Source organism: Phyllostomus discolor, chromosome 14 (assembly GCF_004126475.2).
Source record: "Phyllostomus discolor isolate MPI-MPIP mPhyDis1 chromosome 14, mPhyDis1.pri.v3, whole genome shotgun sequence".
NCBI lineage: Eukaryota > Metazoa > Chordata > Mammalia > Chiroptera > Phyllostomidae > Phyllostomus > Phyllostomus discolor.
This window is the reverse complement of record NC_040916.2, coordinates 47804812-47822002: the sequence shown is the minus strand read 5'-3', so window position 1 is coordinate 47822002 and position 17191 is coordinate 47804812. Positions and strand designations below refer to the sequence as shown.

General features: G+C 44.5%; 1 protein-coding gene across 1 annotated transcript; it reads left to right on the top strand.

The window, feature by feature from the left end:
* The first annotated feature begins 6263 nt into the window (after positions 1–6263).
* RAB13 (RAB13, member RAS oncogene family) lies at positions 6264–10618 on the top strand. Its single transcript, XM_028502652.1, has 8 exons — positions 6264–6551; positions 8113–8173; positions 9006–9066; positions 9299–9376; positions 9476–9565; positions 9685–9750; positions 9851–9904; positions 10059–10618. Exons 1-8 carry the CDS (start codon positions 6428–6430, stop codon positions 10134–10136), a joined length of 612 nt encoding a protein of 203 aa, XP_028358453.1. The 5' UTR covers positions 6264–6427; the 3' UTR covers positions 10137–10618.
* The last annotated feature ends 6573 nt before the right edge of the window (positions 10619–17191 follow it).

The following is a 17191-nucleotide window of genomic DNA, read 5'->3' as shown; positions in this document are numbered from 1 at the left end:
TTGACAATTGGAACCTATTAAATAGGAGCTTCTGAGGAAAACAACAGGACTGAGCCCTGTCGAGACTTCTTAAATTTCTTTATTATTTTTCAATTGGTTTAATTTGTTCATTTTAAACAATTCAGAAATGTAAACATAAAAGAGTAGCCCTGGTTACGGTGGCTCAGTGGATGGAGCACGGGCCTGCAAACCAAAGGGTTTATGGTTCAACTCCCAGTCAGGGCACAATGCCTGGGTTACAGGCCAGGTCCCCAGTAGGGGGCCTTCGAGAAGCTACTGCATATTGATGTTTCTCTCCCTCTCTTTCTCCCTTCCTTCCCTTCTCTCTAAAGAAATAAATAAATAGTCTTAAAAAAACATAAAAGTAAAATCCTCATATCACCCCCATCCCCAACCTATTCCTAGGGTTGTTAAATTTATTGTCAATTTCCAATCCCTCCCTCTAATAATTATGTCGAACACATGGTGATTACTAGATGCACTGTTCTGAATGCTTTACATATGTTAATCTTCACAATAACTTTTATCAGGTTGATACTGTTATTTTCCACATTTTACAGGTTAGGGAAGAGATGCACAGAGAAATTGTCCGAAGTAATACTCAACTGCCTTTCAAAAACGTGCCGTTTTACATCCCTACATCCTTTCCCCACACTTTCACCAGCAATGCCTTTCCAAAATTTCTAATCTTGGCATCACTGACACCCAACACAGGAAAGAAGAACAAAGGAAAACAATGAAGACTGAAGTATCATCTTCTTCAATAATAATCAAAGGGTTAGGGTTAGCACTAGGGTTCAGATGTGTATTTGTCATAAAGGAGGAAGGAAGATGGTACAAATGGCATTTGGGGATCTGGTTAATCCCAAAAGAAAGTGATAGGGTAAGGCATGCGAGTTTCAGTCAGGAATGTGCTGGTAAAAGTGTAACTACTGTTTCTGTGGAGGAAAGCCCTAATTTGTTGTCTTTGCTAATTTCCATGGTGCAAATATCCCCAATGTGGGAGATTTCAAAATACCAGTTTGACATTAAACATGGAGTTGATAGAGGTAGGTAGTCTGTTCTCATAAGCCAGTAAGGACTTGTTTCAATATGTCAATTGTAATTGAAAAATTGTGAGAGTGGGGTGGACAGGCTGGACAGAGAATATACATTATAACCCTGGAAATAGTCACAGAAAGAATCAACCTGCCCCTTGTGTCAAGTCTAGCCTGTCCACCTGTTATTACAATCCAGACACAGGGGAGGTTCCCCTATTGGCCAAAATGGCAGCAGGGGGAGCTACTTACACTGAGCCCCCTGGAGAGCTAGAAAGATGAATGAGCCCTAGCAGGTGTGGCTCAGTGGATAGAGCGCTGACCTGCTGATGGAAGGGTCGGCTGTTCAATTCCCAGGCAGGGCACATGCTTGGGTTGTGGGTCAGGTATACCTGGTTGCAGGTGAGCAAGAAACAAGAAATCCATTATCTCTCATACACTGATGTTTCTCTCCCTGTCTTTCTCTTTCCCCACTCTCTAAAAATAAATAAAATATTTTTTAAAAAATAGGCAGGCCCTGGCTGGTGAGGTTCAGTAAAGTGAGTGCTGGCCTGCGAACCAGAGGGTCACCGGTTCAATTTTCAGTCAGGGCACATGCCTGGGTTCTGGGCCGGGACCCTGATAGGGAGCACACTAGAGGCACTTGATCAATGTTTTTTCTTCCTTCCTTCCCCTCTCTCTGAAAGTAAATACATAAAGTCTTTAAGAAAAGTAGGCAGAGGGTGGAGTAGGTCTTGGGAGAGGCAGCTGATTGATGTTTCTACTACCTGGCCAGGGCCTCATCAGACTTTTAAAGTTGTATTATTCTCATTACCCTGACTATGTGTAAAGTTGCACATTTGTCACACTTCACATGATTTCTTCTTGATTTGCCTCTTCATATTATTTGCCTGTTTTTCTACTTGGTCATTTGTCTTTTCCCTATTGATTTTTCATTCTCTGTATAATCTTTTATTGGTTTTATATGTTACAAATACTTTATACTAGCCTTAGGCTTGACTTTTCACTTTGTTTATGGTACAGTTCAATTTTTCTAAAAGCCTTAATATTTTGTTTTTTCACATTTAGGTCTTTAATACCCTGGGATTTCTTTCTCATATAACTTATGAAATTGGGATCAAATTTCATATTGATTTTGTCTAAACACCTCTTGTTGAGTAGTAGTACATTCTTTCCCCACTGAATTTTAGGGTCATCTTGGCTCCATATAGTTTCAATGCATGCATGGAACTGTTAATGAACTCAGTTTTATTCCTCTGTCTATCCCTGTGCCAAGACCACACTGTCTAAATTACTATATGAGTGTGTATATACACACAAATATATATAGAGTGAGATTTGCTCATCTTCAAATTTATCTTGCTCTCCCTTAGAAGTTTTAGAATTGTTAATTACACACACACCTCACTTTTGTGATTTTCACTGGAAGTGTACTGAATTAATGGATTAATTTGGATATAACTGATATTTTTTAAGGTTTTATTTATTTACTTTTAGAGCGAGGGGGATGGAGGAAGAAAGAGAGGGAGAGAAACATCAGTGTGCGAGAGATTCATCCACCAGCTGTTTCTCACACGCCCCTAGCTGGGTGGACTTGACCAGCAACCCAGGCACGTGCTCTGACTGGGAATTGAACCTGCAGCCTTTCAGTTCACAGGCTGGCACTCAATCCACTGAGCTACACATGCCAGGACATATTTATTTATTGTTAGAGAGAGAGAGAGAGGGGCATCCATGTGTGAGAGAAACATGGGCCAGGTGATTTTCACATACCCCCAACTGGGGACTTGGCCTGCAACCCAGGCATGTGCTCTGACTGGGAATCGAACTGGCAGCCTTCCGGTTTTGGGGCAATGCCCTAGCCACTGAACGACACCAGTCAGGATGATAAATGATATTTTAACAATCTTTTTAAATTACTTTTTCTTTTTAAAAAATATTTTATTTATTTATTTTTAGACAGAGGTGAAGGGAGGGAGGAAGAGAGGGACAGAATGTGTGGTTGCCTCTCATGTGACCCCTACTGGGGACCTGGCCCGAAATCCAGGCATGTGCCCTGACTGGGAATCAAACCAGCAACCCTTTGGTTTGCAGGCTGGCACTCAATCTACTGAGCCACACCAGCCTGGATGATATTTTAACAGTCTTAATCCCAAATGGTACTTGAGTTTGGGAATATCTATCACAGATGAATGAAAGCCAGAACTTGCTCTGAATAATGAAGTGACGCCTGGCTTCTGCCTTGCAGCTCCCCTGTGAATGGAAAGCTCTTTCCAAATGGCCATTCTCAACAAAACTTTGGGTGCGTTACAACAGATATTTTTCTCCATGGTGAACCAAGGGGGGAAATGATTATTGTACTGCAATTGCTAAAAATATTTTCAAGCCGAGTAATCAAATATATGTAATTAGCCCTGGATGGTGTGGCTCAGGGACTGAGCACCAGCCTGCAAGCCAAGGAGTGGCTGGTTTGATTCCCAGCCAAGGCACATGCCTGGGTTGTGGGCCAGGTCCCCAGTGAGGGACACGTGAGAGGCAACCACACATTGATGTTTCTCTTCCTCTCTGTCTTCCCCTCTCTCTAAAAATAAATAAGATATTTTAAAAAATATATGTGTAATCAGGGGGAGAGAACATGTAAGAATAGTGTAAGGGCCAAGTCAGTTGGATTCCCATGGTGGCCTGCAAGAGGGCACTCACATCCGCCAGGGCACAGTGAACAGTCTTTGCAGGCTGGAAACAGACAAGAGATTCAAAGCAGGATAACGAGAAAACAAGAATAAGGTCTTCAAGCCTGCTGAGTTTGACATGTGTAAAGATTATTTCCCTTCCCCTCTGATGAGTGATTTCCTCTTCCTCTCAGCTTTTCTACCATAAATACCTAAGATTCAAGGAAAAACAAACCCTGAACTCTGAAGAGTAATAATGACAATTCTTTATTCTGGAAGGCTTTGGTATTGTTAATGAGGGTTTTTTAAAAGATTTTATATATTTATTTCTAGAGAAGGGGAGGGAGGGAGACAGAAAAGGCGAAAACATCAACTTGTGGTTGCCCCTTGTGGGCCTAGCCCCCAACCGGGGACCCGGCTGGCAACGCAGGCATTTGCCCTGACTGGGAATTGAACTGGCAGCCCCTTGGTTCACAGGCCAGCACTCAATCCACTGAGTCACACTAGCCAAGGCAGGACTTTTAAAAAGTGAGAACATATTTCTTTTAATTCTTAAGATTTTTAAGAAAATAAAATAACTATTATAGAAAAAAAATAAGTTATTAAAAAAATGACTTGTTCCAGCCCATTACAGATGGGCCGGTAAAACTTCTTGGAAGCTAAAATCTCAAGGACAAGGAGTCAAGCACACAACAATCTGGGAAGGGAGCATTCTAGGCTGAGGGGAGAGAGCTTGTGAACACAAAACCCAAGGCCAGAGTGAGCCTGCCATGAGTGAGGGCGGGAGAAAGACTGTTGCCAAAGCTCTGAGAGCCTGGGGGAGAGTACTGCAGAGATGGTTCCGATGAAAGCAGGTATACACCAGCATAAGTACATTTTACTCTTTATTTTTATTTTTTTTAAAAGATTTTATTTATTTTTAGAGAGAGGGTAAGGGAGGGAGAAAGAGAGGGAGAGAAACATCAATTTGCGGTTGCCTCCCACACTCCCCCTATTGAGGACCTGGCCTGCAACCCAGGCATGTGCCCTGACTGAGAATAGAACCCACAACCCTTTGGTTCACGGGCCGGCACTCCATCCACTGAGCCACACCATACAGGGCCAGCATAAGTACATTTTAGAGAGGTGAGTAAGAATAATAAATTGCAGGGGATGAACAGTCCAGATTCAGGCAAAATAAGAGGAAAAGAAAAGGAACTGATGGATTTTTATCAGAACAATCCATGAAAATTGAACAGTAACTTAAAGGACTGATGAGAAGTGGTTAGGCCAGTGAGGAGAAATAAGACTCAGGTTTCTGACACAGCTTGAAGACATACAGGAATTGAGAGAATGAACCCAAAAGGGGGCTGAACAGTTGTGTTGAGAAGGGATAAACAAGGGCACAGAAGGGGACAAAGATAAGTGAAGTGGCAAAAGAAGCCTTCTCACAACCAATGACCCATTTTTACACAAGGACGATTCTACTGAGCCGTGATTAGAAAAGCAGATAGATATTCTGAATTTTTTCCACAGGCAAAGATTAACTTTCTTTTTTATTCTTTTTTTTTAAAGATTTTATTTATTTATTTTTAGGGAGGGAAGGGAGGGAGATAGAGAGAGAGAAAGAGAGAGAGAAAGAGAGAGAGAAAGAGCAATGTTCGGTTGCTGGGAGTTATGGCCTGCAACCCAGGAATGTACCCTGGCTGGGAATCGAACCTGGGACACTTTGGTTCCCAGCCCGCGCTCATCTTTTTTATTCTTTAAATTTATTTGTTATTTTTATTTTTTATGAACATTTCTTTATAGCCGTGTTCTCCATACTTCGGCTTCCTGGTTGCCATGGTTACCCATTCACAGCCCCTTCAGTGGGGTATCTGTTTCAGAGCTGTCTTCAGACATCAGTATCTCATCAGAAGAATGAGAGCAGGCATTTGTTCCAATCTCTGTCTCTCTAAGCTGGCTTACCAGAGAAATCACACACAGTCCTAGAAGGAAGTCTGTTCCAACTGAAGCCTCAGAACGTGTCTAGGGTAAGGGACAGACGAGGAGCGGAGTGGGAGTTGTGTTGGGGTAGGGTGAGGCTGCTTCTTGTGGCATAACCGATGTTGATTTTCACTCTGTCCCACCAGGGGGCAGCCTGGATCAACAAAAAAACCTACTCCAGGGCACCCCGCTTTCTTCAAAAGGAGTTGGGATTCTAGAACTAAGGGCTTGCAACACTAACACCAGAATTCTAGAACTGTCCCAGAAGGACTCTATCTTCTTTGAATAGCTCTTCCAAAAATAAGACTCCAGTTCTTGTCATTTGCCTGCCCCGTCCCTGCCTTCATTCACCTTTATTCCCCCAAACTTTGTCCTAATTCCTCTAAAATTCCTCCTTCCCCTGGTCATCCTGGTTAAACTCCTACTTCCTCTCACCCCAGCTTCTCCGCGCCCGACTGGAAGAAAGAGGTCAAAAGATAAAGAGGGGAAGGACAGACAGTAAGCTCTGGGAAAGAGCTAGGGACAGAGGCTGTCCTAGGCTGTGAAGGGAAAGGCCTGAGAACAGAAGGCTGGGGCCGGTGGGCGGGCAGGGGGTGGGGCCCGGAGGAGTGCCGCCTCTCTTTCCCGGAGCCCGGGAGCAGAGGGAGGAAAACTTCCTGGCCTGGGCTACCAGCGGCTCTGTTCGCCAACCCTCCGATCCCGCCCACCAGTGCCCGGCGCTTCCTCACCCCTCCCCCGGCTCTCTTAGTGTCCGCCATGGCCAAAGCCTACGACCACCTCTTCAAGTTGCTGCTGATCGGGGACTCGGGGGTGGGCAAGACTTGTCTGATCATTCGCTTTGCAGAGGACAACTTCAACAACACTTACATCTCCACCATCGGTGAGCTCGCTGGCCCTACCCCAGACCCCTGATTCCCTCACACCCTCATCTCCAGGCTTCGGGATTACTGGTGGCCCCACCTTTCAGACCCCCTAGAGCGAGGCTTCTAAACTCGGGTTTCTCAACCACTGTTTCAGACCAGTCCCCCATATATGTATCTAGTTGGTACCCAAACTTCTACCCTCTCTGCAGCCTCCAGGTGACTCCTTGGTTGTGCCAGTCCCTCATTTTCTTGGTACCATTCTTCTCATCTCCCCAAATCCACAGGAACCCTTCTCTGTGTCCCTCTCAGCTCCTCTTCGCCCACCGCCACCCACCTAGAACTCTTCAACCACTCTTCACATTTCCTGTATTCCCTCTTCCTGAACATGTCTCCCAACTCCTCCTGCCTCCTTCTGTCCGCTGAGCTTCACACTCTCCCCCTGCACCTCCCACTTATCATCTACTTCTCAGTTTCCTTGCCCCTCAACCTAATAGGGGGTGGGGAGGGTGAGACAGAGTAGCTAGATGTGCTAGCGGGTGGCTCGAGCACTGTGATCCTGAATATGCAGTTAGCCTGGTGAGAAGCGGGCAGTGGGGGGACTTTTGGGGTCTCTGAGTCAGCCTGGTGACTCAGCCTCCTCTCTAGCGCTCCCAACAGGCTTGGGGGAGGTGTCCAAGTTTCCACCGAGAACAGTGTATCCTCTCTTTCCCTCTTATCTTTCTTAATCTCCTCTGGTCTGGGGATTAAGACAAGGAGAGTCTCAAGACAATTATGGTTAAGGCCCTGGCTGGGTTGCTCAGTTGGTTAGAGTGTCATCCCTATATGCCAAGTTTGCAGGTTCGAGCCCCGGTCAGGGCACATGCAAGACTCAACCAATGAATGTATAACTGAGTGGAATAACAAATTGATGTTTCTCTCTCTCTCTCTCTCTCTCTTTCTCCCTCCCTCCCTCCTTCCCTTTCTCCTTTCCTCTCTAAAATCAATAAATAAAAATTAAAAAAAAAAAAGAAATTCTGGTTAGAAAGCGGAAGGAAAAATGCCCCCTTTTCTTAGTTCATTCTCAGGAGGAATCTTGTTTAGACTCAAACTTTCTTGGTTCCAAACCTGGCCTACTAGTTAATTCACATAGACTGGCATCAGCTACCTTTTTCCTCACTTTTTACCTTATAGGGCCAGGAGGGTCGGTGAATATGGAGAGTAGAGGGTTCTAGGAAAACAGAAGGGAAAAAGAATCTGAAAGTAATATTCTGGGGGAGACAGAGACTAAATTGAGAGAGTTGTCAGCTGGCATGGTGATGGACCTAAGAGGTGCCTTAGTGGCCTTAAACCTCTCTGCAGAATTCTTATTACCTTCTCCACCACAGAATTCATAAAACCTAAGTAAAAACAACGTGCTTGCTGTACAGATACAGTTTTGAGGAAATTCTCCTAGTTTTATACTTCCAACAAAGCTGCTTCCTATGTTCTTCCCCTGCACACTTTCTATCACTGCCCCCTCCCCCTCCTCTCTCTCCCACGATATACTTTACATGCACACACCTATGTGTCTCTGCTTCAATGTACACTCTCCACCCCTAGGAATTGATTTCAAGATCCGCACTGTGGATATAGAGGGGAAGAAGATCAAACTGCAAGTCTGGTGAGTGAATCCCCCAGGACTCCTAACCAGACTTCCTCATCTACACCCTATAGACCTTTTCCTTCTATTTTGCTTCATTGCTCTCCTTTTCCCCCTTGTGGTATACCCAGTCATTTCTGTCACCTCATTCAGATGTCTTTCCATCTCTCTTCCTGCTTGCTCAACTATTTTTGGCTTTTTTGTAGCTCCCTTGCCTCTCCCGGCTACAGAGCACTGTCTGAGTTCGACAACAGATATATGTTGCACTATAGTATGGAAACAGGCTCTAAGCAGTTAAATAGCAAGGAGCAGAATTAAAACGTAACTCTAAGGCTAGTGCTTTCTAAATTATGGAGAGCCCGGAAAGCCTGGTGTAGAGGTTTGACCTGTTATGAGGAAACTGGAGACCCTGAGGATCTGAGGCTTATTGGAGGCATCATGATACAACTGATGAGAGCAAACTGGTTCAAATTCTGGCTCCGTTCCAGAATGACCTTCATCAGTTATTTAGCCCCCTCGTATCTGTTTCCTCATATGTAAAATAGGCACAATAAAACATGTCTCACAAGGGTAGAATGAAGATTATGCAAAATGATACATATGCAGTACTTGGCACAGAGTAAGCATTCAATGAATAAACCAGAGAGATCTTGGTTTATTCTTAGGACTCTACTATCTCTCAATGTCAGCACAACTGCCTTCCATCCCTTTCCCCCTTTACTGCTTCCTGATTCTGTTCCTTTCAGCCCCATCATGTGAAAGCTAAATTCTTAGCTGGTGGGAGATAGGGGAGAGTCTCTCTTTGGAGACCCCTTCCCTTTATCCTACCCCACAAAATATTCCACCTCCTCAGGGACACAGCTGGCCAAGAGCGATTCAAGACGATAACTACTGCCTATTACCGTGGAGCCATGGTATGAAGTATGGGTCTGGACAAGGGATGAGGTCATGAGGCAATGCAATGTAGGTTTATGAGGACAGAAAGGCAGGGGAAATGGGGCTACACAGAGTGGCTTGCAGAGGCCCCACATGGCTTAGTGATTCGACTCATGGATAACACTTGCAGGGTCACTTAGAGGGCAATGGGAAACCTAAACAGGGGAGTGTGGTCCAAGGCCCCAGTGTGAACTCTTTGCCATCCTCCAGGGCATTATTCTAGTATACGACATCACAGACGAGAAATCCTTTGAGAATATTCAGAACTGGATGAAGAGCATCAAAGAGGTGAGGATCCTTCCAGAGAGATGGGGGAATTGGGTAGAACCTGGAGGATGAAGGAGATTGTGAGGATGAGCAGGACCCAACTTACCCTTTTGCTCCCAGAATGCCTCAGCTGGGGTGGAGCGCCTCCTGCTGGGGAACAAGTGTGACATGGAGGCTAAGAGGAAGGTACAGAAGGAGCAGGCTGATAAGGTAAGACCAGGTCGGGCAATGTTCGAGAGCTGGGCTGGGAGGGCCAGGGTGAGGTCGAACTGCAGAGGACTTGGCTGCTGCCCTTTATCCAACACTTCTTCCCACTTCACCCCTGACAGTTGGCTCGGGAACACGGAATCCGATTTTTCGAGACTAGTGCCAAATCCAGTATGAATGTGGATGAGGTAAGACACACCCCCTCCCTCCCCACAAAGAGACAGAGTATTTGGAAGATAGACTTATCCTTTTTCCAGTCTGTTCTGACGAATCTCCTTTCTCCGTTAGGCTTTCAGTTCCCTGGCCCGGGACATCTTGCTCAAGTCAGGAGGTCGGAGATTGGTGAGTTTTTTTCTGCTGGGTTTATCACAACTGTGGGAATGTGGGGGGAGCAGTGCTAAGACTTCCCATAAGGTTGGGTCCCCTTCACAAAGTTTATAGCCTCAGACCCCGGCCAGCCATTCCCACCCTGACTTCTGTGCCCTTCTGCCTCTAGGGAAACAGCAGCAAGCCCTCCAGCACCGATCTGAAAACTTGTGAAAAAAAGCACACCAACAAGTGCTCCCTGGGCTGAGGATCCCTTTCTGCCTCCCCTCCCGGCCTGGAGGCTGAACCTGAGGGAGGCAGGGCTCAGGGGCTGCATGGGGAGAAACAGTAGGTGGGGCATGGCGAGGTAAAGATGAGTAGATGGTGAAAGAGTGGGGAGAAAATGGAGAAGAAAAAAAAGGAAAGTGAGAGAAGGAGTGAGTAAAGAAAGAAAGGAGGTAGAATAGAGAGAAAAGAAGCAAGAAGGGAAAGAATTGAGGAAGTGAAAAAGGGTGAGAAAGACATAGGAAGAGAGGGAGAAGAAAAGGAAGGTTAGATGGCCCTAGGCCTCAGCCCTTCCTTGGGATTTTAGGGAAAACATAAATGTAAATAAATAATTGATTTATTTTGTTATTGGGTCAGGTTTTCAGGTCTTATGAGAGGCTGGCTCAACACCACCCTTGAAAGTTTGGTCCTATCCTGTCACTCTGCATGGTTTTTCTCAGTATTAAAGCCCACCATTTGCACAAATGTCCCTAGTTGGGTAACTTTAATCATTGTCCGAATTGTTCTCTACTCATAAACCTACTTCCTGCCTCTGGACTGGGCTGCCTGGATTTGGCTGGGTTTCTGTGATGCCAGGACCAGTTCTACAGCTTTCTCTCCTTCCCGGTGGTTTAGTTGACGAGGAAAACAGCAAGGAACAGAGGTTCTCTGAATTTGAAGGCATGGACATACTCTTTCCATTATGGATTTAGAGGGTCACTGTGGGGAGAGCCTTCTCCAGGAGACTGCAGGACCCTTTTTTTTTTTTAAGGACTCTTTTTGGGTCTGCCCAGGAGAATGACAGCCCTAGCCTCAGGGAAATAACAGGACCTAATATTGTTATACAGTGATTTGCAAGCATCTTTGATTCTGCCATTAAGTATCCGGTATGCATTATCTGCTTTTACAAGTGAGAAAAATGAGACACAGAAGAGGTTCACTTATTCCTAAATATTTATTGAGCATCTAATACATGTGTCAAGCACAGTGGTCAAGTTAACAGAACCTTTGGGTGGTACTTAAAGGATATACAGCCCTGGCTGGTGTGGCTCAGCGGACTGAGCACCGGCCTGAGAACTGAAAGGATGCCGGTTTGACTCCCAGTCAGGGCACATGCCTGTGTTGCAGGCCAGGTCCCCAGTTGTGGGTGTGTGAGAGGCAACTGAATGATTTGATGTTTCTCTCCCTCTCTTCCTCCCTCCCCTCCCCTCTCTCTAAAATAAATAAAATCTTTAAAAAAAAGGATGTACAAGCAAATTTTAACAGAAATAGCCTCTAACTACTGAATACAAAGGGGCAAAAATATTGGCATCCTAAAGAACCACCATCAAGCTCTGAGTGATATGGCTCAGTGGATTGAGCCCCAGCCTACAAACGAAAGTGTTCCGGTTTGATCCCTGATCAGAACACATGCCTGGGTTGCAGGCATGTCCCCAACAGGTCCCCAGTTGGGGGCATGTGATAGACAACCACACACTGATGTTTCTCTCCCTCTCTTTCTCCCTCCCTTCCCCTCTGTCTAAAAGTAAATAAATAAAATCTTAAAAAAAAAAACAAAGAATCGCCCTGGCTGGCATAGCTCAGTGGATTGAGCTCGGGCTGCCAACCAAAGTGTCACAGGTTCAATTCCCAGTCAGGGTACATGCCTGGGTTGCAGGCCATGACCCCCAGCAACCGCATATTGATGTTTCTCTCCCTTCCCTCTCTAAAAATAAATAAAATCTTAAAAAAAAAAAACCACCATCGAAAAATTCAGACTTGATACACCTTGATAGCCCCCTTAATATATAAAACCTCCTTTTACTATTATGCAATTTTTTTAAAAAAGTGAAATTAGCCCTGGCTGGTGTGGCTCAGTGGATTGAGTGCTGGCCTGTGAACCAAGTTGCAGTTCAATTCCCAGTCAGGGCACATGCCTGAGTTGCAGGCCAGGTCCCCAGCAAGGGTTGTCCAAGGGGCAACAACACATTGATGTTTCTCTCCCTCCTTTCCCCTCTCTCTAAAAATAAATAAATAAACAAGAAAAGTGAAATTAACTCATGGACTTGATCTTTTATCAAGACAATGAAAATATCAGATTTGGTTTAGACAGAATACTTTTAGAAGTTTTTTTTTAAGACTTTATTTATTTTTAGAGAGAGGGGAAGGGAGGGAGACAGGAAGAGAGAAACATCAATGTGTGGCTGCCTCTCCCATGCTCCCAACTGGGGACCTGGCCTGCATGTGCCCTGACTAGGAATCAAACCAGAAACCCTATGGTTCACATCCCATACTCAATCCACTGAGCTACACCAGCCAAGGCTAGAAGGTTTTTTGTTTTGTTTTTTTATTCATGGATATGATCAAGGTGTTTAAGAAATCCCCAGGCCTGCACTGTAGAAGTGGATGCATGTCCCCCCGCCAAAAAAGTCTTTTTTTGTGCTGTTGTTTCCTTTGGTAAAAGCTGACACAGAAAAAGTCTGACAGTGCTGGGAGAACTTGGAAATCAGTTTGATAAATGCACTAAGTATGCAAGCTTCAATGGGGTAATGTCCTTATCTGTGCCTTATGTTTGAGCTCTGTAGTCAACAGCTCAGCTAGTTCAATTCGCTTGAGATAAGGAAAGACTTGTGTTTTGTGAATCCCATGAAGACTGATGTCTTCATAAACAGAGCAGGCTGTTCTTATTTTTTTTTAATCCTCACTGGAGGACGTGTTTATTGATTTTTAGAGAAAAATATCAGTGTGAGAAACATCAATTGATTGCCTCTTGTTCACACCCCGACCGGGGATCGAACCCACAACCCAGGTATGTGCCCAGACTGGGAATCAAACCCGCAAATTTTTGGTGGATGGGACAACGCTCCAACTAATCGAGCCACCTGGCCAGGGCCCAAAGCAAGTATTCTTTTTTTTTTTATATTTTATTTATTTAGACTTCTGGTCAAGATGGAGGCATAGGTAGACACACTGTACCTCCTCACACAACCAAAATAAGGACAACAACAATTTAGAAACAAAATAACAACCAGAACTGACAGAAAATTGAACTGTATGGAAGTCTGACAACCAAGGAGTTAAAATAGACACATTCATCCAGATCGGGAGGCGGGACAGATGGATGGCCAGGTGGAGAGGGATCGCAGCACAAAAAGCGGTGGCACCGGGCTTAGGGACACAGCTGGCCAAGAGCGATTCAAGACGATAACTACTGCCATACAAAGCATCCCGGCCGCACAAGTTGGCAGTGAGTGGACCCTAGGTACACAGGTGGCTGGCAGACCCTGGGCAAGGGGTGGCAACGGGCAGACCCAGTGAGGCAGCGATTCTGAAGCAAGGCACTGCACCAAGGTGGCTGGCTGACAGGGCAGTCCCACATTCTCATGCAGATAGGCCCAGCGAAACTGGGGAGTGAGACAGACCAGACAACCCAGGGCTCCAGAGCAGGGAAATAAAGCCTCAAAACACCAATCGAAAACACCTGTGGGGGTTGAGGCACAGGGAGAGACTCCCAGCTTCACAGGACAGTTTGTTGGAGAGACCCACAGGGTCCTACTACATGCACAAGCTCACCCACCTGGGAATCAGCACTAGAAGGGCCCAGTTTGCTTGGGGGAAGCGGCAGAGGGGACTGGGATCTGACAGAGAGCGGAGCAGGCGCCATTTTTCCCTCTCGGACACCTCCCCACATACAGTGTCACAACCCAGCCACTGAGTTGCCCCACCCTGGTGAACACCTAAGGCTCTGCCCTTCATACATAACAGGCGTGACAAGACAAAAAAAAAAAAAAAAGGCCCAAAAAGAACAGATCAAAGCTCCACAGCAAATATAGCTAAGTACCAAAGAGATAGCCAACCTATCAGATGCACAATTCAAAGAACTGGTGATCAGGATGCTCACAGAATTGGTTCAACTTGGTCGCAAATTAGGTTTTAAAAAATGAAGGCTACACTAGGTGAAATGAAGGAAAATGCACAAGGAACCAATAGTGATGGGAAGAAAACTGGGACTCAAATCCATGAAGTGGACCAGAAGGAAGGAAGAAAGAAACCAAACAGAAAAGACTGAAGAAACAAGCATTCAAAAAAATAGGCCTAGGGACCTCCAGGACATCTTTAAACCTTCCAACATCTGAATTATAGGGGTGCCAGAAGGGGAAGAGGAAACATAACAAGTGGAAAAGTTATTTGAACAAATAATAAAGGAGAGCTTCCCCAATCTGGCAAAGGAAACAGACTTTCAGGAACTCCAGGAAGCTCAGAGTGTCCCAAAGAAGTTGGACCCAAGGAGAAAAACACCAAGGCACATCATAATTACATTACCCAAGATTAAAATGAAGGAGAGAATCCTAGATGCATCAAGAGATAAGGAGGCAGTTACCTACAAAGGAATTCCCATCAGACTGTCAACTGATTTCTCAAGAGACCTTGCAGGCAAGAAGGGTCTGGAAAGAAGTATTTCAGGTCATGAAAGCCAAGGACCTACATCCAAAATTGCTCTATCCAGCAAAGCTTTCATTTAGAATGGAAGGGCAGATAAAGTGCTTCCCACATAAGGTCAAGTTAAAGGTCAAGTTCATCATCACCAAGCCCTTATTATATGAAATGTTAAAGGGACTTATCTAGGAAAAAGAAGATAAAAAATATGCACAGTAAAATGACAGCAAACTCACAGTTATTAACAACCAAACCTAAAACAAAAACAAAAACTAAGCAAACAACTAGAACAGGAACAGAACCATAGAAAGGGAGATCACATGCAGGGTTAGCAACAGAGGAGTGGGAGGAAGAAAGAGTGGGAAAAGGTATAGAGAGTAAGTAGTATAGACAGTAGGTAGAAAATAGGAGGAGGGCAAGAATAGTATAGAGAATGTAGAAGCTAAAGAACTTATGACACATGGACATGAACTAAAGGGGGGAATGTGGGTGGGAGAGGGTGTGCAGGGTAGAGGGGAATGAAGGGGCGGAAATGGTACTGTAATAGCATAACCTACTGTAATAGCATAAGCATACTGTAATAGCATAGCAACTGTAATAGCATAATCAATACAATATATTTTAAAAGATATTATTTATTTATATTTTAGAGAAGGGAAAGGAGGAAGAAAGGGAGAGAAACATCAATGTGTGGTTGTCTCTCATGTGCTCCTTGTTGGGGACCTGGCCTGCAACTCAGGCAAGTGCCCTGACTGGGAACCAAACTGGCCCTTTGGTTTGCTGGCCAGTGCTCAATCCACTGAGCCACACCAGCCAGGGCACAAAGAAAGTAGTCTTTTTTTTTTTTTTTAAGATTTTATTTATTTATAAAGAGAGGGGAAGGAAAGGAGAAAGAGAGGAAGCGAAACATCAATATATGGTTGCCTCTCTTGTACCCCCAACTGGGAACCTGGCCCACAACCCAGGCATATGCCATGACTTGGAATCAAACTGGCGACCCTTTGGTTTGCAGGCCCACCCTCAATCCACTAAGCTATATCAGCCAGAGCTACAAAGCAAGTAGTCTTGAAATTCAGTCTGTGTAGAGACCTTATTAAGTTGCTTGGGATAGCTATTGGAAGTTAGATTTCACAAGATCTCACAGCTTGTCGTGAGACACATGGTAGGAATGGGTAAGGAGTTCAGCCAAAACTTTTTATTATAGCTAAAAACTTCTGTAATATACAACTTTGACACATTCAAAAAATAACTTAAAAATAGTGACAAGCAAAATTAAAACTCAGCCATCAAATTTTGTTTTTTCCCCAATTCTCACCCAATGATCTTTCCAGTCTTGATAGTTCCTGCTCTTGAGAAGCCACCTTTAAGTCTGGTGGCAAGTCAGAATGTATGGGCAGTACCATCAGATATAAGTAAGTTCCAAAATAAAGTGTACTAGCCCTTAGAGCAATGGGGGAGGGGAGCAGATGTAGTCTCTAGGCTAGAAAGGCTTGTTGGGGGAGAATATAGGGCAGTCAACAAGAAAAAAGTATGGGGACAGGCCTTGAGATCATATGTCCCCATAATTTTTTCTGTTAACTCGACTCCATATTTCCCTCAATAAATTCTAGCCAATCATTCTAGAAATTATTAATAAACATTATTAATAGTGCATATATTCATATCAAGTTTATTTTAAGTACCTCCTATTGTCTGAGTGGGACTGCAACTCAGGAAGTTGCAGGAACTGTCTAAGGAAACTCACATGGTCCCGTTGTCTGGGAGGCTGCAGACATATGTATATGTAAAACTAGGAGGAGCCCTGAGTGGTGTGGCTCAGTGGGTTGGGCATCATCCCACAAATCTGAAAGGTGGTGGGTTCAATTCCCAGCCTGGGCACATGCCTGGGTTGCATGTGGGTCAGAATGTGAGTGTGCTAGAGGCAACGAATCGATGTTTCTCTCCCTCTGCTTCTCCCTCCCTTCCCCTCTCTGTAGAAATAAATAAAATCTTTTTTTTTTTAATGAAAAAACTAGGAGGAAAATTCCAGGAGAATGACAATAGTCACTATTACCATACAGTAATGGTTGAACTCAAAGTGTGAGTCAAGTCACTGCAGTTCTGGATATATATCAAGGTCTAACTCCATGGAGATGGAAAGCAGGCCAAAATCTTTCACCTGGGAGTTGAAACTCTGTGCTCTAGCCTCAGCTCTCCCACTCACTAGCCAGGTGACTTTGGACAAATCACTCATATACTCTCAGCTTACCCATAATACAAGGATAATACCTCCTCTTACTCATAAAATAGGGATTATACCCAATCTGATACCTCAGGATTAATGAGGAGCATCAAATAAGATAAATGTTGACCAAAAGTATGACAGAGATGTGAGGCAATATGGAGGAGAATAAGTATTTATACATTTCATTTGCATCTCAACAAACAAAAAACGAAGGAAATGCATATTAGCATTTTCATTTTACAAAAACACAGGGCCAGATACCATCCTTAAGTCACGTAGCTAGTAAGCACCTGAACTTAGCTACACTCAACACTTGTTGGAACTTCATGCTCTTACTGCGCTAATGATAATTTCATTATGTAGGGGCAAGGGAGAGCTAACGTTTGAGGCTGCTTATCATGGGGAGCAATTACCATGTG